The sequence below is a fragment of the Rhinolophus hipposideros genome (genome assembly GCF_964194185.1).
Source record: "Rhinolophus hipposideros genome assembly, chromosome: 26".
Classification (NCBI taxonomy): Eukaryota; Metazoa; Chordata; class Mammalia; order Chiroptera; family Rhinolophidae; genus Rhinolophus; species Rhinolophus hipposideros.
The window spans coordinates 18,086,656-18,113,578 of record NC_138072.1 but is presented as its reverse complement, the minus strand read 5'-3'; the positions used below and the strand labels follow the sequence as shown (position 1 = coordinate 18,113,578).

The window sequence follows — 26,923 nt, the reverse complement described above, 5'->3', positions numbered from 1 at the left end:
ATCAAACACCATCAGGGAGGGTTAAGGGGAGAAGACACAAGAGATGAGCAATACAACACGGAGATGTGTTTGAAGTACTTGCTGAATAAAGATTCTGGAAATAGGAGAGACACATTCCAGGGGAAGGTCAACTGGAATCTATCATGTGCATTCCCATTGAGGGTGCTATTACCCTAATGGGGCTGAGAATTGGTTCTTGTCTGTGTATTACTCTTTTTATGACTAAAACACAGACATACATAGAGTAAATATGTAATAGTATCTGTAGTATACTTTCATGGTGGGGCAAGAGTGGGAAAACCTTTTTCTAAAAAGGCTCCTTAGTAAGGTGAAAATGAAAAGAAGGTTGAGAAACCCTTATCTACAACAATAGGATAAAGGATCTCAGTAAAAATTAGAATAAGAGTTGGGGAGGGAGTTGAAATGTACCAGAAGAGAAAAAGTCAGCTATTATCACACTAGCTAACTATATAAAGCAAAAATTAAGAGAAATGTAATTAAAACACTACCACAATATAATATTTCTAAATATGTCTCTCAAAATTGGGCTGAGCTAATAGAAAATAAATGAGGATATATGAAAATTAAATAATATTACCTATAAACTTGATTATGTGAATATATATGTATATATGTATATAACTTATACATAAAATTGTTTTGAGGGGTTTGATATATATATATCAAACCCCTCAAAACAATTTTTAGTTGTTTGTGAAACATTTATAAAAATCCTGTAACTTCCATTAAGAAAAACTGAACAAAGGTTAAAATGAGGTATTCCGCAGGCTTCATTCTCTGCTCATAATCTAACAAAATGAAAAACAGACCATTAACATATAAGGCATAAAACAAATCTTATCTACTTGAAAATCGAAAAACTTACTCTTAGATTATCCCTACATCAAAGGACAAGAGAGAAGCGATGTTTTATATTCTCTAGAAAGCTATGACTAGGTGAGTACTCCATAGCAAAACCATGAAATGAAGCAATATCTTGTGTCAGAGAGAAATTTATAACTGTAAAATGTTTCCAGTGTTATAAAAAAGAATATACCACAAAGTCCCAGTAATCGTATTAATGTGGTAGAGGCATAGGAATGGAGAAATGGAAAAAGAACTTAATAGAGAATCCAGAAATGGCACACACGTAACTTTTATCAATAACAAAGGTACTACTTTAATTCAACCTAAAAAAGAGGAAGTGGTTTAATCTCACACAAGTGGAAGGACCCCAAGATTAAACCACACAGAAAAATATATTCTCAGGCAGCATAATGACATACCAATATTTTCAAGAAAATCTAGGCACCTACATGTACCATTTTAGAGTGGGGGAAAACCTTATTCAAGCTGTAGGACGCTAAATGATGACCCCCAAAGATTTGGGTCCTAATCTGAAGCAGGTAAATATTACCTTACTTGGAAATAGGATCTTTGCAGATGTGAGTAAATTAAAGATCTTGAGATGAGATTGTCCTGGATTATCAAGTGGGCCCTGAATGCAGTCACAGTATCCTTATGTGAAAGAGGACGAAGGGGATTGGAAACATCCAGGGGAGGAGGCGATGTGAAGATGGAACAGAGAGGTTTGAAGCTGCTGGCCTTGAAGATTGGAGTGACACAGCAGCAAGCCAGAGGGTGCCAGCAGCCACCAGAAACTGGCAGGGGCAAGTCATGGATCCTTCCCCAGAGGAGGGATTCTCCCCTCCCCTGAGGGAGCGCTGCCTTGTTGTCACCTGGCTTTCAGTCCGGTGAAACTGACTTAAGACTTCTGCCCTCTAGAACTGGGAGAGAATAAAGTTCTGTTTTTTAAGCCACAGTCTGCATTTCATTTGTTACAGTGACCACAGGAAATGAATACACAAGCTAGATATGTAGAAATAATAAAAGATAATACAGACATACTGGGGGTGCCAAAAACATGTATACAAGTGGACACTGGTCAACGTTGCTCAAGCAGTAGTTTGCGATAATCAGAAGTGTCTGGACGTTGATGGTCACCACTTGGAGCACCTCTTGTAATTGCAGAAGTCAAATGTGACTTGTATTCATCCTCTTATTGGTATATATTGAGTATGACAATTTTATATGACAATTTTAATGCAGCTTTCCTTTCTTAAAATGTGTATACTTTTTTTGGCACCCTCTGTAGATTTATAAAAGTTAAAACATATATATCAAAAGATACCACAAGTTAATGAAAAATAGTAAAAATGTGGGATAAATGCTATGCAAATGAGAAATGAAGGGTTAACAGCTGGACTCTACAAAAATATACTAAAAATTAATAAGGCCAATAGCACAAGCAAATGAGGGCTAAGTATGAGAGTTGGTATGCCTAAGAAAAGGAAGCCGTGTGGCTAAGACACATAAAGAAATGTTTTATGTAGTCAAGGGAAGCGTGAAGCAAAGTGATAAAGAGATCTCTTCTGTATCCAAAGAGACTGGAAAAAAATTCACGAGTGGCAACATTTATTTTTGTCAGCAATTTGGGAAAAGGTACTGAGACATATTGCTTCCTTCCACTCAGGAATCTACACCTAGAAATTTATCCCAAAGAAACATAAGCACACAAAATGTGTCTGTGTGTGTGCGTGAGTGTGTGTGTGTGTGCGCATGTATGCACATGTGTGTGTATTTATGATTCAATGAACATGAAAAAATGCAGGATATATCTCAGGTATACTATTATCTTACTTATGCATACTTATGTATATACATACATGTAAAGTTTCAGTCAAAATAAAAAAGGACACATGACTTATTAAACATAGTGAACATTTGATGATACAGTCGCAAGGAAACAAGATTAGGATTTATTTTAAGCCATAGTGTCTTTTTGAAGCAATACACTTGCCTTGATTTTTGTTTTTTAATTTGTGTCTTAAGCGACAAGACCACATATGGGTCCTCTCTTGGCTCAGTTTGCTAGTTTATTTAACCAACTAGTTCAATTATCTGTAACACTAGTCTTTTACTCACTCATATTTACTAAAATTTTCAGTTTGTAGGATACATAAAGTTTGCCAGGGACATAAACATCAATACATTATTTCCTTGTATATTTATCAGTGTCAACTTTTAGTCACACAGGACAGTGTCTTTTAAGCAAATTCATTCAATATATTTGTTTTTCAAGCAAATTCATTCAACACGCTTACTGGATGCCTGCTGTGTGTTGGAGATAAATGATGAATTAGCAAATACAGCCCAATGGGTCAGATGCCAGGATGAAGGAATTACAGGTTTAGGGGAAGACGTAGCAGGGGCATTGATAACTCAGCCTAAGGCACTCAGGGAAAGCTTCCCACAGGAAGGAAAGAAAGAAAAAATGTTCCAGGTGGAGGAGACCTGCGACAGACAGGTAAGTAGGCTCTTGTAAGCCAGGATGAAGAATTTGAACCTCATCCAGAAAGCAGTGTGGACCTCCAGAAGATTTTACATACAGAAGGACGCAATCACATGTTTCTTCTGAAAAAACAAACAAGCGCAAAAAACCAAACCAAGCCAAAAAAAAACCCTGACTACCAATTGGATAAAGACGAGTACAGGGCAAGACTGGAGGCTATGAGAGCAATGAGAAGGTTGGTGTGCAGTTTGGTGAGAGAGATGTGACCCGAGAGTAGTGTCCATGGCAACCCAAACAATGGAAGAATCCGAGGTATTTAGGAGCTAGCTCAGTGATGAACTTGATTGGTAGGCTTGGGCTTGAGGGAGACAGTGGAGTTGGCGATGGTGGCCAGAGTCCCCAGCAGTTCCTGGGGACATGTCTGTGGAATATGAAATTTCTCATCCGAAGACAGAAGATGGCAGCCATTACATCAGCTCACAAATATCCTCAGGTCATTGATCTATCACAGCTATCACTGGGCCACAGGCCTAGCAATTAGTAGAGAATGCCGGCCTTTTGGGCAGTGAGCAACAAGGATTACCCGCCTGACACCAGCAGAGAGTATCTGCTATGTAGGTGAGCAGGCTGCCAGGTTCCATCCCATTAAAGAATTAGCTCTGAACAGTTAATCATCAAGGCCTTGCTTAATGATGGTTAGTGCAATTACAGACCCCATAGGTATGAACTCAGCCATCTCTGTCAGGGGCAGATGAAGAGAGATGTAGAAGCTCGTCACGCCAATAACGAGCCAGGAAATAGCAAGGAATTCCTATCAGGAGCAGCACGCTTGTAGCAGGGCCCTTGGCTGCTGGTGTCCCAGGGAAACCAGCTAGGAAGTAGCTTTGGGCTTGTTCCAGCATCGCTCTGGCCACAAAGGGCAGGCAGATGATGTGATGTTGGCAGTGCCACACAGCAGGGCCACTCAGCCTGCGGAGGGCGCAGCCACCAGCAGGTCTCTGAGCAGAGGACGGGGAGGTGATGGGGAGGAGCCCCAGGACGTGCCAAACACTCAGCTCGTCCAGTCACCAAATGGGCAGAGGGCCCCACGCAGAACGGAGGCAGAACTCCCCCTCACTCCCCATAGTCCAGCTTCCCCAGGAAATACCCATGAGGGTGCTCTACGTGCTCCCTGAAAATGCCTGGTCTTACAAAAGCAGCTCAGACTCCTTAGCTCTCTACTTTTGAGAATGAATCCTGGCTGAATGAGCCAAAAGCAAACATTTGTTTTGCACAGAGATATTTACTACAGCAGAATTGATTCAGAAAAATAAAAAAGAAAAATAGCTTACAAGCCCAATGACAGAGAAATTCAATTTGGTGAATCCACTACATTGTATGTTATGCAGCCAATTTAAAACTAATGTTTACCAGTGTTCCTAATAACACAGAAAGGTGCTTAAGGTGTAATGTTACGTTCAAAATTATGATGTAAGTTTCATTGTATAATATGAGCACATGTATGTAATTCTGCAGAAAAGATCAAACTAGTAAAACATTTTTTGTTGATGGTCACACGGATGATTTTATTTCTCTTCCATTTCTCTGTAGTTTCCAAATTTTCTACAGTAAGAAGCTATTACTATCGTAATGAGAAAAAAAAAATCCAAAACTATTCTTTTAAAAGGTAAGTTGTAAAAATGTAAATTGACTATAAGGAGATAGAAAATGCAGTGATAAAGGTCTAGAGAGAAAACAATCAAGTGTATAAGTAAACAAAACTAAGACAAGTTCCAAGAAAAGTCATTATTTTGTCCAAATAATTGGGAAGGCTATCTTTGGGTTCATGATTTATTCATGTTTATATGATTGGATTTAAAAAAGACGTTGAACTCTTGCTAATCATAGTGCTTACGAGTTTATATCAGAATGATGATTTCCATTGGAAATATACTGGAAAGCAGCAAGAACATAATTAGGATTACTCAACAGGTGGGGAAGCAGCAGCAATTTACCAGGAAAGAAGGGCGCTGAGGGAGGATGAGAATTGACAGGAGCAGGGAGCGGGGCTGAGCTACCAGCACAGAGGACACCCTTCTCCAGCCTGCGGGTTGCCCTCTGGGCACTGCCGCCCTCCCACCTCTGTTTCTGCACCTCCCCGCCACACTAGGCATTGGCACAGGGTGGGGAGGGGGAGGGACCATTGATTATTTGATTTTGTATCTCCAGCAACAACACAGTACCCTGACAAATATTTGTGCAATAAAGACACGTTCAAAATCATTTTGTGGCCATGTTTGAAAAGGGAGAATGCTAGTTTATAAGCATTTGCTGAGTGTTGACTGTGCATAAGCATTTGCTGAGTGGAACAGGAAAAAGATGCTGTTTTGAAAGAAGGGGACATCTTGCCATAAGGTTATATAATTTTCACGCTGATACTGCACTAGTTTTCCTGAAATATTATTGAGCTGGGAGATGAGAAGACTGAACTCTGTTTCAAATCCACAAGCAATCTCTTCTCTTCCTGGTCATGTGCCAGACAATAATGCCACAGAATTAATTCGACACAGGCCCTAGAATCCAGGGATGTGGAGAATATTCAAATACAAGTTGCTGCCCTTTTATATCATCATTGAAAGCACAACTGCAATAAACAGGATTAAACTGAAACAGGTTCAATTAGGATGACAAATTGGGTGGGGGAGCGAGGGACCTTATTTTGAAATCTATAAAAATCAAACAATGTTTATTAGACTGGGTTGGTTTAAGGCAGTGATTCTCAACCCTGACTATCCAATGGTTCTCAAAATCATCTTTTTAAAAGCATTAAATCCTGAAACACACTTTAAATATTCTAATTAACTTGGTCTGGAGTGGGGCTGGCATCAGTATAATTCAAAATCTCCTTAGGTGGTTGTGACTGACAGTAATGATTGAAAGGTGCCAAACTGGGCAGGGGAGGTGTGAATTTACCTAAAAAATATGCACATTTTATTTTCTCCTTTCTTCAGCTAAACCCCGAAGAACAACTTGAATTAGTATTCTGGGCAGAATTATCTTAACCTCCTTTAATAGAAATTGAGATCATGATGGACAGCTAAAAATTATTCCTGCTCTACGATTACATAGAAAGTTAAGTGTCCATTAAATTTGAAAACAAATGTTCTGCAATAGGAAAACAAAAATAAAAATAGCAATTATCTTTTATGAGCTCCATTATTTGTTGTTTTACAAACGTTACCTAATCAAACTGAATAAATTGAACAAATGAGGCAGGCATTATTATACACACTTTGTAGATGAGAAAATTGAGGATAGTCAGGGTTATGACATTTGCCCAATGTGACCACAACTGCTAAATTACTGGTCATGTCAGATGTGCTTGACGCCAAACCCTATGGTCTTTGCCCTGCAACATATGCCTCCCAAATAATGCTGCCAGTTTCCTATTCTACAAAACCAAGCTCTGCAAACTGAAAATAAACAGAATCAGCAATTCTCAACTGGTCCCAATCACAACAGAGCATTAGTATGTATCCTAATTATATTTTTCTTAATTCAGACATGTTTTGTTTTTCTCTATAGTTCTGCAAAAAAAAAAAGAAAAAGAAAAAGAAAGAGTAGCCATAATATAGTAGACCTACATCAAAACAAAGGGTGAAATCGTGTTTTCCATGTTGTATCAGAATACCCTTTCTCTGGGTGCTTCACTCCGACGTACTAATTATAATAGGCTCAAAGAAGTTCAATTATTTAAAGAATTCAGTCTCCACCAATTATGCTTATCTCCTTTCAGGAAAAATGAAAAGCAGAAACTGCTGTGATTTTATTATTTCAGGATTATTAAAAAAATGTAGTAACAAAAGAAATTCTAATTAAATATTTCATGACCAGGCCACAAGATTATTGGGCATTTTAATCAGACTTTTACGTGGGAATGATATTGTCAAAAACTGGATTTTTCTGGGTTCCAGAAATAGCCCTGTATTGCAAAGTAGATGCTGACTGTTTGCATGCTAAGTAAATGAGAGTCTTCTTCAATAGCCTGGAGAGGGAATGGAGACCCACCTTGGGAGAGTAGGGATGGGAAAGAAAGGAAGAGTGGGCTAAGAGAGCCATTGTAGATGGAGAATTAATAAGATGGTTAGAATGGGGAGCGAGAGGTGCTGGCGTGTGCGGAGCCCTAGCTGACTCAGGCAGACCACAGGCTTCCTGAGGATGGGTAGGAGGCATTGTGGGTAGAAAATATAAAGTGATTATAATAGAAAATGTTAATAATATCACTTATAAACAAACAATAAGAATGGCTGTGCACCAAACACGACAAAGAAAAGGTTGATAAGTTAGGTAAAACAAAAGCCCTTAGCTGTTGGTTAACCTTCATTGATAGGGTCAGTTACAAAGCATATTGCCAGTGAGGAATGAGTGGGCTTTTAAGACGGAGCCTGAAGACCTGAGTCACACATGGATATGGCCTGAAGCACAATGGCAGGGTGTATCCCGCTAGCATCAAAGTTAGTCCACTGAATGTTGCCAGTCACAGGGATCTTCAGTTATAAAAATACAAACACCAGGAAGAAAAAACCAACAGCCAACCAACCGACAAAAATCTGTAGTGGCTGTAGATTTGAGAAGACCATGTTACTTCTTACGTATTCAAGGTTCAAGACGTCAGTTTTCCAGAGGCATCTTTATCTCCTGGACATCAAATTCAAATTCTCAGCAAATACAGACTAGGGTCGTAGCTTATGTTTTTATTCCATGACACAGTTCTAAGAGCAAACATGTCACAATCTTACCAGATAACAAATGTGAGGGTCAACTAACTGTATGTGTCAAGTTGACTAGGCTGAGATGCCCAGATAGCTGGTAAAACATTTCTGGGTGTGCCTTTGAGGGTGCCTCCTAAAGAGATTAGCATTTGAATCAGTAGACTGAGTACAGAAGATCACCCTCACTAATGCGAGTGGGCATCATCCAATCTTTTGAGAGTGTGAATAGACCAAAAAAGCAGAGGAAGAGTGATTGCTTTCTGCTTGAGCTGGGACATATCCATCTTCTCCTGCCCTTAGATTAGCACTCTTGGCTGTCCACCTTCAGATACAAACTTGTACTCATCCCATCAGCTCTCCTGGTTTCCAGGCCTTCAGACTCTAGCTGAATTACACCACTGGCTTTCCTGGGAATTCTCAGCCTCCATAATCGCATGAACCAATTTCTACAACAAATCTCTTTCTTCTCTCTCTCTCTCTCTCTCTCTCTCTCTCTCTCTCTCTCTCTCTCCATATATTTGAAGAGACAGATATAGGTAGGGATAGATATAGACACATATGTATGTCAAATATATCTATCCCTACCTATAGCTGTATCTATCCTATTTGTTCTGTTTCTCTGGAGAAACTTGACAAATATAACAAGTTTTCTAGGTAGTGATTGATAAAGAATTTCTGGACAAACGAAGAGGTAAAAAATGCATTTTTAAGCTTGTATAATTCTTGTGAATGAGGCTTTTGGGTGGTGAGGGGATGGTTGGTCCATCTAGATCTTCACCAAGGCTGAAGTGGACCCTGTTTCATGAGGAACAGAGCAGATACTTCTAAGTGGATGTGTTAACCAAGAGCTGCCTGAGTCAATGTGTGGGAGCAGGACTAGGTGTGCATGTAAGGATTTGTAATTACTAAAGCCAATGAAAGTCAGAATTCCATATGTAATTATACTTTGCCAAATCCTTTTTATCTACCCAGAATCTCACATTTATAGAAATTATACTCCCTTTTAATTTTACAAGGTAACTATTCCAGTTTCTAGCACAGCGTAAGGCCGATAATAAGAACTCATTATTCATTAGTACAATTAAACTGACTTGAACTAGAGTCGTGGTGTGAATGTGAATGATAACATTCATGATAGCAATAAACACTTACATAGACACTAAAACAGTCAAACCCTGTTCTAAACTCTTTACATATATTAACAAGTTAACCTGCACCACAACCTGTGAGGTAGGTTCTGTTACCATCCTGATTTTGCTGATGAGGAAATTGAGGCACAGAAAGTTCAGTATCTTGCTCAAGGTCACAAAACTAATGATAAGAAGAGAAAGGAAACCTGAGCTCCATTTCTGGCTCATTTCCACAGCCTTTCTAAGAGTCTGCCAGGACTTACTGTGCAGAGACAGGATCCTGGCTTGTACTTTCGAAAACGACCTCCTCTATCACTTAGCTGTCATACAGGCCACTCACTAAACCAAGCAAATACTGCTCAATTTTAAAAATCATAATTTTTCAAAATTAAACAACTGTGATATACATACCATCAATTGGCAAGCATGGTTCACCGTAGACCAATAGCTAATTCATTGAACATAAATACATCTCTTTAAGATACAGTTGTTGCAGCTCATTCGTTATTTTATTTGGTTCCTACAGTGAACTCATAGAGCATGGGATTTTTTTACCCAGTGAATTAGGTAACTTTACTAATAAGCCTTCATCAAGTCACATTTTCTGGCTTTTCCTGAACAGTCTTGATTTCTTAAATCCCCATCATTTTATCCCATACATTAGCAATCAAGTTGTCCTAGGTATTTCAATATTTCAGGGTCTAAACTCATCACCAAATGGAAAGAAACAAAACCTTTGCCTGACCATGTAGTTTGATTAGATTTGAAAATGTGGTTACCATAGAACTGTAAACCCCACTAGCCCTCAACAAGGCTGTGACACTGAGGAGAGTCCAGCTTCTTTCAGCACAGAAGGAAACAAGCACAAAGATATAGCCCAGGATGAGGCAGGAAAGACGAGTTTTTCAGAATGGAAATTAAAACAGCCCCTCTTTGGCACCACAGATTAAAAATGCATTTTTAATGACTGTGTCTCTTTCCACGGAAATGAAAAAGAAAAAGCCGGCATTCATCATCCTGTTAATAACGACCATCAGTCATTCCTATGAAATTGTTTCTTGTTCAGAGAAGACACAGATGTCATGTGCCATGTTTATTTGTGTCCCTTTTCTGCTGAGCTGGAGCCTGCCTGTAACTAGTCCTGTTCCTTGGTGTATTTTGCTCACAGCTGCATTATAACAAGCAGATGGCCATTTTTCGGTTATAGTTCCTGTTATCAGCATGCCATTTATGGTTTCCATTTAGGACTTTTTGGGCTTTCTTGGTTTAGAAGTAAAATCCATGTTTGATTATTTTACTCCTCCCAAATAAAAATACATTTAAAAAGTATATATTAATGAACCATATGATTTCACTGATATGTGGTATATAAATCAAAAACCACAAAAGAACAAGACAAACAAATGAGAAACAAAAACTCATAGACACAGACAATAGTTTAGTGGGTATCAGAGGATAAGGGAGGAGGGGGTAATAGATGAGGGTAAGGGGGATCAAATATATGGTGATGGAAGAACTGACTCTGGGTGGTGAACACACAATGGGATTTATAGATGATGTATTACAAAATTGTACACCTGAAATCTGTGTAACTTTACTAACGATTGTCACCCCAATAAACTTTAATTAAAGCTAAATATATAAATGGAAAGTGAGCTGTGAATCTGAGCTAATTTTCATTATACTGGAACATCTTAAAGACAATTGAAATTAGCTTACTTGAATAGCTAGGGTGTGAATTTTTTCCCCCTAGCATGTTTTTGAGTCCAACAAGCAAATCAATGACTATATACCAATATTTATAAAGTCTTGGTGAAAATAAAAGTGTGATCCCAGGTCCCAAGATTGGCCACCCAAGTCCTGAATTTCCTATTTCATTTGAAAGATGAAATCAGGTAAATTTTAAATCACATAGGCTTGCAGCAGTACCTTTTTATTTCATTATTTTTTAGAAATGGTAAATTTCTAACAGGATACAGGGTTCTTAAACTGTACCCAAAGAGAAAAAGTGAGCAGAAAGGATCTGCTTTCTGTTCTCCATTCCTGATCTATGCACAACTATCCCCTCACTCACTTGGTCAGAGGGGAGGAATCAAGCTCTTTAAAATAGCCTAAAAAGGCACAAAACATGAGTATTTAGACAAGCTCTCCTGGGCCCTTTAAATTTGCAAATGCTGTTCTAGGGATTGAGGGTGGGATGAGGGGGGATGGGAAAGGGAGCAAGTTGGATGTGAAGTACTCTCAATTCCTCAGGTCTGCTCTCTCTGTAAAGACCACACATGCTTGGTGGGTGACCAGCGGGGACCAAATGCATGGGATACCCCAGCAACAGTCACTTGGCTACCGACAGACTGGGGAGAGAACATTCACGGTCTTGCTGAGCAAGGCAGGAACCCTCCAAACGTGCTGCCAACCTCACTCTATATTGTTTGCCATTCCTCACAGGACATGGTACTGGGGACCAAGAGCAGGCCATGCGGGGAGCTGCTCACAAGAGTGGTCTCACAGCCTGCTCGAATCCACTTTACGTCCAAAGCAGGTCATTCCCTTCTATCCTCATGTCTGCAGAAGAAGATCTCTGCTTGTGAAGAGGCAAAGAGATTTAGGCTCAGTCCTCTGCAAAAAACCAACTGGTTTTAGACTGTAATGGAGCCTGGTGAGATTAAGGGAATGAAAAGCAGCAAAGATACATCTGTTTGGCAAAAGCAATATGATTCTACCTGAAGACATTGGTTCAAACTGGGGTCTCCTCCTAAATGGTTGTTGTGTGAGCTCAGTAACAGCCACGTTATTGGCAGCAAATTGAAACAGCTCATGTGTTGGTGGTAGGCCAGTTTTTAGAGTAACTTGAACTTCACTTCTCAGTGTTATCTTCTTTCCATATCACAACATCCACAGTAATTCACTCTAAAGTCATGCCATTAACAAAGATTCTCTCCTTGACCAAACTCTAGCCAGGCTCCTCTGAGCCCTCGCCACTGCCAGGCCTCAACCTTGGCCTGTAAAAATGGCAGACCCTCAGCACAAATGATTGCATCCACCCTGCCCCACCCCTCCCCCATTAAAAGGCTTGAACAAACACTAACATGATTTCTAACAGCTCACGGCCACATCCCTAGGATGACCCTGGCCCTCCTGAAAGTGCCTATCTGAGAAAGCTCAAGGCTGACAGAAGAATTTGTTGTTTGTTCCAGCCAACACCTGAAGATAGGGCCCCCATCTCCCAGTCTCTGTAGGAGGGTAGGAGCCTAACTTTGGTAAATACCAGTTAGCAAACCCACATAGGTTTCACATGTACCAACACCTCTTCCCACCTTTTATAAATTTCCCTGACCCTCTCCAAGCCCTGGCCATTTCCCTCCATATTCTCTCACTCAGTAAAAAGTCCAGTCATCTCCACCCAAATGTAAGTTGAGTTCAGTTCACCTGGACCCTATTCCTTAGTGCAATAGTATATTATTGATTCAGATCTGTCCTTACCACTTTAACTAGGGTCTGGTTTTGTTTATCGTTGACACAATCCACTCAACAACTACTCAACAAATATTTACTGAGCTCCTAACATGTGTTAAGCTTCATGTCAGGCACAGTTATATAAAACAGGCCTGGAACCTCACCCATCCATTTCCCCACCCGCCTGTGAGTGGTACTGAATGTTGACCATGAGGGAACGCCAGGAACCACAGAAAAGCTGTGTCATCTAATGACCCATCTGCTACCAGACAGTCTGAATACCTAGGAAGGTTTGCTGGCTCACAGAGCAAGAGGTCAGAAAAGTTTAGTTCAGCACGTTTCAAATGTTTTTGAGCATATGTATTGCCTGGGGATCTTATTGAAAAGGAGATTGTCACGCAGGGGACCCTGCTCACTGCGCCATTTGTCGTGCAGGGTCTCAGCTCCCACTCCCCGCCCAAGAACGCAGGACACGGTAAGGCCAAAAAGGAACACCCACGGAGCCATAGATAGGGGAGTCAAACCAATATATTCTCGCTGGCGGCTGGGCTGGAGACACAGGAAGCAGGATCTACATAATCTGCCTAACAGCAGTCCACGCTTGCCAGCCACCATCTTCTTGCTAGCCCCCATTCCCTTCCTGCTAGCGTAGCCACAGCCGTTATATTAGTGGCCAATGGCCTACGGGTTACAGCTGACGGCCAACTAGCCACAGCTGCTGGCATCTGATCACAGTTGATGGCCATTTACTACCCGAGCCAGCACCTTTCTATGTGAGGCCGAGAGCCTGGAAACTGTTTTTTGGGGTTTTGTCCCCACACTCCACCCCTACAGGGTCTCGCCTCACAATCTACGCGACAAGCGTCTTCTGCGAGGGGCCCTGTGCAAGGAGCCTGGAGGTGAATGCACTATCCTGAACACAGCCAGGCTCTCTGGGCACAGCCAGGGTTTCTCAGGGCACCACCAGTACTTCTGGGCACAGCCAGACTTCCTGGGCTTCTTAAGGTACCACCAGTCTCCCCGGGCACAGCCAGGGTTTCTCAGGGCACCACCCCAGTACTTCTGGGCACAGCCAGACATCCTGGGCTTCTTAGGGTACCACCTGTTTCCCCGGGCACAGCCAGCTTTTCTCAGGGCACCACCACAGTACTTCTGGTCACAGCCAGACTTCCTGGGCTTCTTAGGGTACCACCTGTCTCCCCGGGCACAGCCAGAGTTTCTCAGGGCACTGCCACTCTCTCTGGACACAGCCAGACTTCCTGGACACAGCCAGGGCCTATCAGGGCACTGCCACTCTCTCTGGACACAGCCAGACTTCCTGGACACAGCCAGGGCTCTCAGGGCACTGCCACTCTCTCTGGACACAGCCAGACTTCCTGGACACAGCCAGGGCTCTCAGGGCACTGCCACTCTCTCTGGACACAGCCAGACTTCCTGGACACAGCCAGGGCTCTCAGGGCACTGCCACTCTCTCTCTGGGCCTCTCGGGGTACTGTGCTGGAACAACAGTGGCTCACATCAAGGTGCTTACATATAATCAATGGCGGCCAGTCAAGACACAAAAGCAAACATTCTCGCCAGTCCCACTACATGGTGGTATGTTCCCAAACAGTCAAGTGTCCATTAAATTAGGGATGGAAGGCAATTCCCCATAGTCCATAGTCATTCGCCAGGGCTGTCCTGGGGGTGAGGGATGACCTTGACCTCACCCTCATCTCCCAAGGAGGACTCAGGAAGCGTTTCCTCCTGGGACAAGTCCCGCATCCAAGTTGCCTCAGCAAGCAGTTCCCAGCTCACAGGGCGGCAACAACCTTCGCTTTCTCCGCTTTCTCCGGCCTCTGCTGGTTGGGGAACCATCCACATCTTTCCACCTCTCCACGGGAATCGAGCTCTCCGGCAGCTGCTCCTCCTGGTCTTCCTCAGACTGAGCTTTCATACGCACAAACTGCTCCACTGCCCTTTGGAAAGCTTTGGCCAGCACCGTATCCTGCCGACTACGCCATGTGTCACGCAGGGGACCCTGCTCACTGCGCCATTTGTCGTGCAGGGTCTCAGCTCCCACTCCCCGCCCAAGAACGCAGGACACGGTAAGGCCAAAAAGGAACACCCACGGAGCCATAGATAGGGGAGTCAAACCAATATATTCTCGCTGGCGGCTGGGCTGGAGACACAGGAAGCAGGATCTACATAATCTGCCTAACAGCAGTCCACGCTTGCCAGCCACCATCTTCTTGCTAGCCCCCATTCCCTTCCTGCTAGCGTAGCCACAGCCGTTATATTAGTGGCCAATGGCCTACGGGTTACAGCTGACGGCCAACTAGCCACAGCTGCTGGCATCTGATCACAGTTGATGGCCATTTACTACCCGAGCCAGCACCTTTCTATGTGAGGCCGAGAGCCTGGAAACTGTTTTTTGGGGTTTTGTCCCCACAGAGATTCTGATTCAAGTAGGACCAAGGTAGATCCTGAGATTCTGCATTTCTTATAAGCATTCAGGTAATAGAAATGCTCCTGATCCCAGGGCCAAACTGTGAGTAAGTAGAATCGAGCTCACACCTGAAGGATGAAGGATCAGGTTAAAAGCAAGGAAAGGCCAGAAGTCCTCAGGCTGCTCCTGATAATCACATCCACCTTAAAGAAGGGAGCTAAATCACCTATCTAGGGACTCACCTTTACCCGTAAAGCCACCTGAGCACCCCGCTGCACTGGTTTGAGCCACCGCCACGCACCGATCCCCAGAGCTGAGCAAACTCCCAGGTGCTCCCCTATGGCTCCAGCCCCCAGAAGCCCGTTGAATCCTGTCAATGGACTTAATGGGCATCCTGGAAAATGCTGCAGGTTCCCTATGACCTCTAAGCTCAATCAAGTCGAAATCTAGGAATCCTGGAAGCCAACCAGGATTGAGGGCAGGGTCAAGAGAAATAGTCGCTACTGGGAAAAATAAAGCCATTTAGCAAAGATTACTTTGTAGTCGAGAAGAAAAATCCATCATTCCGAGGCACAGCATATCAGAATAGAGTTCATCCGGGCCACCAAGTCCAAGTATAAATGTAAATCTTCCCAAGGGTGTTTAACACCCTTGGCTCTTGCTTGGTGCCCATGAGGCTGGAGGGAGCTGACAGTGTGGTGCTCACACAGCTTGGACACCTCTGGTCTGGGCGCCAGCACACATTGCATGGATCACCAAATCCAGTGAAAACTATGATTCCCGTTCTGTCCAGTGGCTGAGTGCTGGTCTTCTCTAGGACTCGGGAAAGGCAACTGGAACTGTCTCTTGCTCACACCATCAAACCTGCTATATTAGATTGTCTCCCAAGTTTGCTGCCAACACCTCCCATTGCTGTACCTGCATGCTCCTCCTAGAGTCCCTTGTCCCTCCTCTGAATGTGGGCTGGCCTTGTGATTTGCTTTGATTAAATGTGGCCGAAGTACTATTCTGGGAGTCCAGGCATTAAGAGGTCTTGTAGTTCTTGCTTCCACCCTCTTGGGATCCAGCTGCTCTATAAAAAGCTTGGGTTAGATTATTGAATAATAAGTGTCCACTTGGGGAGAGTGAGCTTGGCCAGCCCTTAGGCAGTCCAGCTGCAGCTGCTCTCCCAGCTGAACACAACTCTGTGAGTAGATCCAGCCAGCACTACTGGAGCAAAGAATGTGAAGCCAACTCACAGAACCATAGAAAATAATAATAAATACACTTTGGAGTTGTTTGTTGTACGACAACAGATAACTGAGATAGAAACTACCTCAGCAAAAACTTAAAGCCATGTGGTACTGTCTTTTGGATTGGATGGTGGTGGAGGCTGGAATCTCATTCTGTTACTCAAGACTAGAAGAACAGTTAAAGAAATTGCTTCTGGAGCCTTGAGGAAGGAGTGGTAGGATGTTTGGCATCAGTACTGCCTGCTTTAAAGTAGAAGACAGAAAATATGACTGTTTTTATTCCTGACTTGTGGATCTCGTTAAGGAGATTATCAAAGTTTTCGTGGAATATGACAAGAAGAAATGCTTTAGTTTTTACACAGAATTTTGAGAAAATGTAGAGAATCTAGGACAGTCTTTCAATTCAGCAAAAATATTCTCAAAGTAGGAAATATCCTTAGGGTAGAAAAAAATCAAAGTTATGGCTGTAAGACTCCTTGTTGAAACTTCTGAAAGATTTAAGATGGTGAGTGCCTATTCGTTCCTCTCAGCTAGACTGAGAGGAATCCTGGAAGCCCACAAGGGCTCCTAGCAACATTAAGATCAAGGTCTTAAAGCACCTTCAGTCCAAAGTAAAGACCCACCTGCAAGGTATTTGTGGACGTGGCTTTTTGGTAATAGAGTGGATTACAATTGGATACATAGAAAGTCTACAAGGTTTTTAAATGGTTGTACCACATTGGACTAAAAAATGACAGAGATGGTTTAACATCAAAAGAGGCCTCTGGGGCCTCAGTTTTCTACTGGCAGGAAGCTGACTAAGAAAGCAAGTCTGAAACAAATACAGGCTATTTCTTATGGAAAAGAAAAATATGACACAGAGACTGGAGCCAAGAGCTTCTGAGAACAGCAGATTAGGAAGGCACTCTCAGGGAGGAGAACTAGATCCTAGTCTAGAAACATTCCCTGTTCCCAGAGTTTGGAGAAACTGGTGACATGTTCCAGACTAGATTTCAAAATTGCTATTGACTCATGACTGATATGTTCTCTCCATTGCCCCCGTTGAACAGAACTATCTATTGTAGCTATCCCTGTTTCATCATAGTGTCTGGGGGGCATATAACTTGTCTTTTTAATTCACAGGTTTCCAAATCAAGAGAAGCCTACAGGAGAAGCCTCAGCAGATCGAGACCTGATGCAGATAAAGAGATCCTGAACCTTGAGCTTTTGCTGTAATGGGATGGAAGTTTGGGGGACAGAGGAGTGCATTTTGTATGTGGAAGAGATATGAATTGCTATGGCCACAGTGGACTGCAGTACATCATTTCCAAGGATTCTTGTCAACAATTCTCCTCATTCCCATCTTGGATTTGCGACTTGCTTTGACCAACAGAATAGGGTAGAAGCAACTGGGATTCCACAGCATAGATCTTAAGAGTCATCAATTTCTGCTTTTGCCTGTTTAAGATACAACCGCCATGTAGATTGTTCGGGCTGGTTTACTGAATGATCACACACACACACACACACACACACACACACACACACACACGAACACACACACACACACACACACACACACACGGAGGTCCAGCCAGCCTAGTGGCTGGACCTAAGTAAGATGCTGGATATGTGAGGAAAGTCATCTGGGATCCTCCAGCCCCAGGCAACCCACCTCAATCTACACTATGTGGATCAGAGACGAGTTCTCTCTGCCACGCCTGGCCCAGAATCATGAATAAATAAGTGATTGCATTTTTTAAATCATTAAATTTTGGGACAACCTATGCAGCAATAAACATGCAAAATATCTGCTTAAACAGTAGAGATAGAAAAAGTGCAGAATGCAATGACAGGTGGTCCCTGACCTATGATGGTTCAACTCATGATTTTTCAACTTTACGATGGTATAAAAGTGATACCTATATAACCATTCTGTTTTTCACTTTCAGTACAGTATTCAATAAATTACATGCAATATTCAACCCTTTATTGTAAAATAGACTTTGTGTTAGATGATTTTGCCCAACTATAGGCTAATGTAAGTGTTCTTTGCCTATTTAAGGTAGGCTAGGCCGAGCTATGATGTTTGGTAGGTTAGGTGTATTAAATGCATTTTCAATTTATGATATTTTAAGTTTATGATGGGTTTTTCGGGATGTAACTCCATCCTAAGTCAAGGAGCATCTTTAGTAAATTTATTCAATTTTTTAGTATGATCTTTGTAGTTTCCTGTTTGTTTTTGTCTGATATATTTTGACTGGGAAATAGTATAATTGAACAATAGATTTCAAAGCACCGATGAGGTAATTGTTACAGGAATACCTTGGAGATATTACAGGTTTGGTTGCAAACCACTACAATAAAGTGAGTCTCACAATAAAACAAGTTGTAATATTTTGCCAGTAGAGGGTCTTGCCTTCAATTTGTAAAAAATGAAACATATGCTGAGTGCAATAAAATAAAGCAAAGTGCAATAAAATGAGGTATGCCTGTATAAGCTTAATGCCAGAACATTTTGTGTACAAAGAAACAAAACTGATTTCATCTATGACCCATATAGAATATTTATGTATAGGTCTACTTGGATAGCATAGCATGGGTAGCTCAGTACTACTGTGGCCATATCAATATAAATGAAAACACACAAAAGATGACCAGAATCATTTTCTTATCTCCAGGTTATTTCATTCAGAAAGCATTGACATCATTTTGTCAGTTTTCTAAAGGCTGTTCTTATAATTATAATTAGTATCTTTCTTTTTCCTATTCACCCAAACATGACAGGGGCAATAATATACAACTAATTAAGAAGTACAAATTACCAGTTATAAAAATAGTCACAGGGATGTAAAATACAGCATAGGGAATATAGTTAATAATATTACAATAACTATATATGGTGTCAGATGAATACTAGACTTATCAGGGTGATTACTTTGTAAGTTATATAAATGTCTAATCACTGTGCTTCACATCTGAAACTAATATAATATGGCATGCCAACTGTAATTGAAAAACACATTTGAAAAAATAAAGAATATATGACTATCCTGGAAAGCTTGACTTCACTTTTTAAAAAGTTGGCTCTATGCTATGGAAGGCATTGTGCAGGTTCCTCAAAAAACTGAGAATAGAATTACCGTATGACCCAGCTGCGTATCTACCCCCAAAATTGGAAAACATTTATCTGTAGAGATATTCCTATGTTCACTGAAGCTTTATTTACGGTGGCCAAGACATGGAAACAACTAAAGTGTCCTTTGATACATGATTGGATAAAGAAGATGTGGTATGTATACACAATGGTATACTATTCTGCCATAAGAAAAGATGAAATAGTGCCATTTGCGACAATATGGCTGGATCTTGAGATTATTATGCTAAGTGGAATAAGTCAGACCATATGATTTCACTGATATGTGGTATATAAAACTGAAAACAACAAAGGAATAAGAAAAACAAATAAAGAAGCAAAAACTCATAGACACAGACAAATGTTTAGTGGTCACCGGGGTAACAGAGTCAGGGGTGGTAGATGAGGGTAAAGGGGATCAAATGTATGGTGATGGAAGGGGAACTGACTCTGGGTGGTGAACACACAGTGGGATTTATAGATGATGTAATACAGAATTGTACACCTGAAACCTATGTAACTTTACTAACCACTCTCACCCCAATAAACTTTAATTGAAAAAAAAAAGCTGGGTTCTAAAGGAAAATTATGATACCAATGAACCAACTACATACCTCAGCAAGCAGTTATGGAATCAGAACTGTAAACATGCATGTGCAAAGCAGGATAGGATTCTGGGGCATGCTATCAACAGATACCATGATGAAAGCGGTTCCCTCCCCCACCGAAGGGGCCCAACACCTCTGTATAGACAGCCTACGGTATACAAAGGTGAAACAGGATTTTGCCCTTGAAAGCCAGGTATTTTAGTAGGAGCTGAGCGACATGATTAACAACAGCACTTACATATATATGTAATGATGTACATGTACTGTGGGTGAAATAGACTAAAAAAATGAGCTTGACATTGCGGAGTGGAGGCAAGAACACTAGGAGTGTAAAATGCACATAAGTAAAGTCTTCACCTGCACAGAGGACGCAGCTTACCTGACATGCTGATGGATGACTGTGGTTGAGATCCCAGTGGGAAGACACTATGTCGACAGACTTTTTGGCCATGTTGAGTAAATTCATCCAGCCTTGGAAAAGCGACAAGTGAAATGGTGCATTTTCTGAATAGTTAAGGCCTTCAGGAATATTTTCCACCAGGGCAATGCTTAGGAAAGATTTGAAAAAAAAACACAAATAAACAAAATCTAGTCAAATTTGAAGCCACAGATATTGATGCATGCATATCCAGACATCTGAAAAATATTCTCTACTCTTTCTAAATGTATGTGTCCCTCATAACTTACATTTTCCACCAAAGCCCTCCTACATTTCCCTTATGCTAACCGACTATGTTCTGAGAATTTATGCTCTGTTTTTCCCAGTTAGTATTCGTCTTTCAGAAAATCATGGTATATGTCCCTAATGTCCAGTTTAAAACTAGCCTTGAGAAAAAAAATTCAGAGCTTCCTACACAATCATTTGCCGCTAGGAATATATTCCTTTTTAACCCTACAGCAATAAGATAGTACTTTCGTGAGCTAATTGAGATCATCAACTCATTGTGCAATTTCTAGTACAATGATGGACATCTACTAGAACTAATTTAGAAACTATAATATTATTAGTTTTACTACTATTAAAACATAAAAATAATAAATATTATTATTGCTTAATACCTCTATTATTGCTTCCCAGCCTAAGGCATAAAATGATAATGAGAAAAAAATTTAAAAACCTGCCTGTTGCGGGCTTTATTTAACATGGAGACAACAATGTATAAAATAATAGGAATAATCAAACACTAAATAGACTACAGTCAACAATATCCTAATAAATGCATGTGTGTGTGTGTGTGTGTTTACACTTCCTAATACATTGACAACATAGACACTTGGTGTTGCAGCTAAGCTTGTATGGTTGTCACCTCTGAGTTAGCCAAGTGACACATAATATTTTAATAAAGAAGTGAGAAAATTGTTTTCCAGTTTAAGAAATGTAAATTCTCCTGAACTCTTGATGGGAAACTCCAAACTCTTACGTAGATACCTGCAATTGCTTCCAGAACAGAGACCTGTTTTATTTACAGCTGTGTATCCACAGTGCCAGATATATAATTAGGGCTCAAGAAATACTTATGGAATGGATTTCAGGTTCCAACAAGGTATCTAGTACTTCGCAATAAAACTGTTAACTGTTTCTCTTACTGATACTTGTTCCATTTAGCCAGTTTTAGAAACAAAAACAACGCTCTTAGTAAAATGCCCTTGTGTATTTGATGAATATCAGCCAGAATGGGATTCAGGCATGTCACCCAGAGACATTCACAATTTGGGAGACAATCACACACCACCACCAGCAGTTAAATGTAATGTTTGTCAAACCCTTATAAGCACAGAACAGGCAAATCACTATGTGACACAGAAATGACTATGACAAATCTCTCTAGTCCTCTGGAATTTATAATCTGGTGAAAGAGCCAGTCTCATACATAATGATTCAAATAGGAGGTAGAATCTAAAAACTGGTGACACAAGAGCAAGGAGTTCAATGAGATGGCTAATGCATAACCTAATACCATTGGAGCATGGGCAGGAAGGAAAAATTAATTCTGGTTGGGGGCACGTAGAACTGGAGGAAGTTGGAGAGATGAGTCTTCAGATACAATTTTTATGGGTGATTTGGAAGAGAAAGATATTCAAGGTGGAGGGAAATGCTTGTAAAATGTAGTGCATAAAGATACTTGTGAGTTGGTGAGCCCAGGGGAGCGTGAGGTAGGAGAGTTATGGCAGGAACTTGCAATGGCCGAGAAGACTGGCAGCATCCATAGGGACCAGGCTGTAGTGGTTGTGAACAAGGAAGACTAAATTTTGATGCACTGGAGGGAACCCAAGCACATTTCCGGGGTTAGCTCTGACAGCACAACTGTATGCTACTAGAAGGGAGAAATAGGAGACTAGAAGATGACAAGTCAGTAGAGAGCAGAGGCTGTTGCAAAAGCTCAGGAAAGGAAAATGGAAAATTTGATTTAGGTCAATAGGAATAAAAAGAAGCATGTATGTCATAGAGATTTTAGAAACCAAATCTTAAAAAATTTAGTCTGATGAGTATAAGGAAACGGGTAACATAGAAACAGATACAAATCGACAATGGCTGAGATTTTCTTGCAGAACCACCCTACCCTCTCTTAACAGGGTTCTTATAACCGCCTCCAATGGTCTCCTTACAATGGATATTGGCCCTTCCAAACCATTTTCCACACTACAGTTGTGCTAATCACTTAAAAAGGTAAACCAGAACATTCTGCAGCCTGATTGAAACTTCTTATGGGATTCCCCACTGTCCTTGGGGTGATGCTACGTCTATGCCCCAACATGGCTGACAAGTGTTTCCTGTCTGGCTGGCCCTGCCTCTTCACGGCCTCACTAGACTCAAATGCACTCTGTGAATTTTACATCAAAGCCACCCAGACATTTTTTTCTCCTTCCCTGCTATTCTCTCTAGACTTTGGCATTTCATGTGAATCTTCCCAATTCCCATTCCTACACAACTCAGGGAGCTCTCTCTCAATTAACTTTTGAAGTCCGAACATAAACTTCCTTATGACCTCAACTTAGGCCAGATCTCTCTTTTTATCAACTCCCACAGTGATCTGTTACTCCCCGTGATCCTACTCATTACTCTTGAAATTCCTTGTTCAAGGCTGACTTTTCCTTGATAGACTGTAGTATGTATGAAGGCAGAGACCTGTTCCATTGGTTCTGTATTGTAGCCCCCATGCCTAACATATTGTTTAGGGCACAGTAAGTATCCAAAATTATCCGCTGAGTTTCATTAAAATCAGAACAACCGGGAAGATGGAGGGTGTTGGGTCCATTAAAACTGAGAAGAAATGTGGGAAAGGAAGTAGACTGAGGATTGGGAAAGATTATCAAGGGGAAAAATGAAGAAAAACTAGCCCAAACCCTAAAGTGGGGGGAATGCCTATCTTTTTCTGGTTGGTAGAGTGTGGAACAGATGAGAAGATTCAGAAGGCACCAAGAGATAAGCATGTAGACAAGAGAGGTCCAAGAGAACAGTGTTTGGGATGTCAAGGGCAGAAGGTCAAAAAGATGGCAAGAGTGTTTTTTTGTTTGTTTGTTTGTTTTACCTGCTTCAAAACAATTGAAGGCAATAGACAGAGGTTGAAGTTGGATGTTTTAATTCTATCCTCATTTAAAGTCTAATTATCTATGTTAATAGAAGCTCGACATAACATGGAAAAATGACCCCAGATAATTAGTGGTTTTAGTGTCCCCTACAAATAATAAATATATTTAAAAATCAAACAAAAAAGAATCTCCCCAAACAAACAAAACCAAAATACAACAGCTGCTAACAAACAGAACTGACTAGTTTCAATTTTACTTCAATATAAACGATATGCTGGGAAAGAAAAGAGGAGATCCATGAAGCCTAGTTAAACTGAACGTAGGAAACAAGGGAAGGAGAGCAGTAGTATAATTGTAAATGGCTTCAAACCATCACTGGTGGCTTCTGTTAGGCACACAGATAAGGATTCCCAATCTGGTAGAAATCTTTACACCACGTGTTCTTAACCCTGGATCCATGGGTAGAATTCAGGGGGATCTATAAGTTTGATCTGTATTTTCCCTCACCTCTAACTGAAATTGAACATTCCCTTCAGTTATGAACATAGGCAAAAAAAAGTCAAAGGATATTAGAAGAACCTGTGATTCTGTCATCATTAAGAATTTTCACAACATGGTATAGTATTGCTGACATCTCCAAGTGTTTCTCATTACTTTGAAATTATGGCAGTCATCAGATCTTGTAATTTCATGAATAAATAGTACTGAATATATATTACTATATCACAAATTTGTTTTTTAAAATATTTTTATAACTTTATTTCAACATTATTGGTTTCCTTTGCAACCGTACGTATTTTAATTTAAAACCATTATTCAAGGGAGAGGTCATAGACTTCATTAGACTGCAAGAGGGGACTGTGCCACAAAAAGGGTTCAATTCTCATCAGATGGACAATGTTTCATCTGTTCCTTATTTTTTCCTATTTTATACACGTTCTTATAAGATCTTTTCCCCTTATCAAAGACTTAAATGTGGTTAAGATTATCAAGAGAGATTTTCAAGAGAAGAGAACTGGGTCAAAACCAAATTCAGGAAACATATAATCATGTCTGGTTGGCAGAGAAAGTGGGGCAGGTGAGAAAGACAGAGAAGAAAGTATTGGAGAGACTGGAAGAGAAGAGTGAAATTCCTTGGGAGCCAAGGAAGATCAGATTTATTATTTTTCAATTTTTACTAAATACCAAAGTAAATTATGAATTTGTACTGAAAATCAAAATAGAGGACCTATTCTGGGGACCGCACTGTGTTTGGGTAATGAGTTCCCAGAACAACGACCTTGCTCACCTCCTCGCTTTCCTCCAGGAGAGCCTGATTACTCTTTTTGTGACATAGCACTTGTTTCTGATGTCTTGCTGAAAAAAGCCTCCAGAAGTCAGCTTTGAAGTGACTGGACTTATTTCTGTGACCTATCATTTGATTGCCTTTAACAACCAACAGACAGTTACTCTCCAGGGGCCCAATCTAATTAGCATACATGCTGGACTCATTTCCACTGGACAATGAGTATATAGCAGCTCTTGCTATATACTCTTACTTCTCAAGCAAGGAAAGGAGGAGGCACACCTCATTAAAATTCACCTTTAGGCAAGTCCTTGGAATGCCTGCATATCTTCTCTAAGAGAACTATGCCTGAGGGCTGCAGTAGCACTACAGAGGGTGCAAAAAAACCCCAAAAACCACACATTTTAAGAAAGGAAAAAAATTGTATGAAAATTGTAATACTCAATATATAGCGATAACAAAAGATGAATACAAGTCATGTTTGACTTCTGCAATTACAAGAGGTGCTCAAAGTGGTTACCATCAATATAATTTTAATGCGGTTCTTTCCTTTCTAAAAATGTGTATATGGTTGTGTTTTTTTTTTTGTTTGTGTTTTTTTTTTGCACCCTCTGTATTTCTCATGCCTGATAACAAGGGGGAAAGCTGAATATACAGAGACACAATACAGCAAAAATCTTCTCAGGCTTACTTTTTGAGATAAACCACAAATGATTTGAACTGTGAGGCCAGGGAGCTTAGGTGGAGTAAAAATAAGAAAAAGCATTTGCATTGTTAATAGATTTTAAAATAGAATTCTAGCTGTTCTTAATAATAGTATGTATTTATTCTCCAAATCTAAAGTGATCATCAGAATTTCTCTTTCAATATGGGAACAGTTTTTCACCTTCTGCAGGTATCTATAGCTCCCCTCTAATAAGCTACTAAAAAGTACAGTCCCGCCATTTGCTAGCTTTAAAACGTGTGTGTGTATGTGTTTGGTAAACACAAGAATTTTTATAAAGTATTATATTTTCACACTTGATTTTGGTAATATTATAGAGATATGTTAATGTCTACTTTGGAATAAGGCAGACAAAACTCAGCTCTGCCAATTATTAGTTGAGAAACCTTGGACAAATGACTAATCTCTTTAAATCTGTTCCTGCTTTTGAGAAAAAAAACGTTACTACAAAGATTACAGGAAAAAAAATCCATGTGAAGAGCTTTGCTTGGTGCTGCTTCATAGAAAGCACTAAATAAAAGACAAATTTTTAAAAAGTAACTTATGGTTTAAAAACTTATAATCAAGAAAAACTTTTCTCTAAATTCTCAAACAGATATAGAACAGTTACTAAAAAGATTCTACGCTAAAAGGAGTCTTATAAGCTAGGACCTACATGACATTTTCAGAGTGAATGTGAGCTTTCTTTCATTGCCAAGTGTAATGGGTCAGTTATTAGGACTTGATGACCTACACAGGCTGCTTGGCGGTCAATTCATCGATGTTCATGCCTTAGATCTTGGCTATTGGACGGCATTAATCAGTGAAGCTGAACAGAGGGCCTTCATTCATCAATACAGTTAAATTTATTACACTCAAAAGAAAATGATGCAGGTTTGCACCCTTATTGTGGATCATCTGGCTGTAATTGAGGCCCAGGACTGACCACACAAAAGCAAACCTTTCCAAAGGGATAATGGAGTCTCTGACAGTGAAGCAGAAGACAGCCAGCTAGCCATGTGGCAGATTCTCCTCTCACATGGGACTCAGAAGGCCTGGTGAGACATGAAGTACTGAAACCCTCTGGTTCCCTGAAGCTGAGACATGGATGTAATTCATTCATGTGGGAAAGGATCCCAGGAAGGAGTGAGGTAACAGGGAGAGTCAGGGGGGGAAGCCCATAAAAATAAACCTGAATGAGCAAATCACAGCCATGGGCAACTGGGTTCAGTCTCACTGGGCTCTCAGAGGGACTGTGTGGAACCCACCTCAGAACACTCTTGTCTGTCACCTGTTGAACACTGATCCTGAAGTGCTTTGACTTCTGGTTGTCCA

General features: G+C 40.8%; 1 protein-coding gene across 4 annotated transcripts in view; it reads right to left on the bottom strand.

The window, feature by feature from the left end:
• PLD5 (phospholipase D family member 5) overlaps nt 1–26,923 on the bottom strand; it is a 238,635-nt gene that overhangs the window by 77,343 nt on the left and 134,369 nt on the right. For 3 of the 4 annotated variants that reach the window (XM_081039295.1, XM_081039296.1, XM_081039297.1), the window contains exon 3: nt 20,449–20,617. The exons of the other annotated variant lie outside the window; for it this stretch is intronic. In XM_081039295.1, the coding sequence (XP_080895421.1) occupies nt 20,449–20,617 (169 nt within the window). The remainder of the gene's footprint in view (nt 1–20,448; nt 20,618–26,923) is intronic. 4 annotated transcript variants of the gene reach the window in all.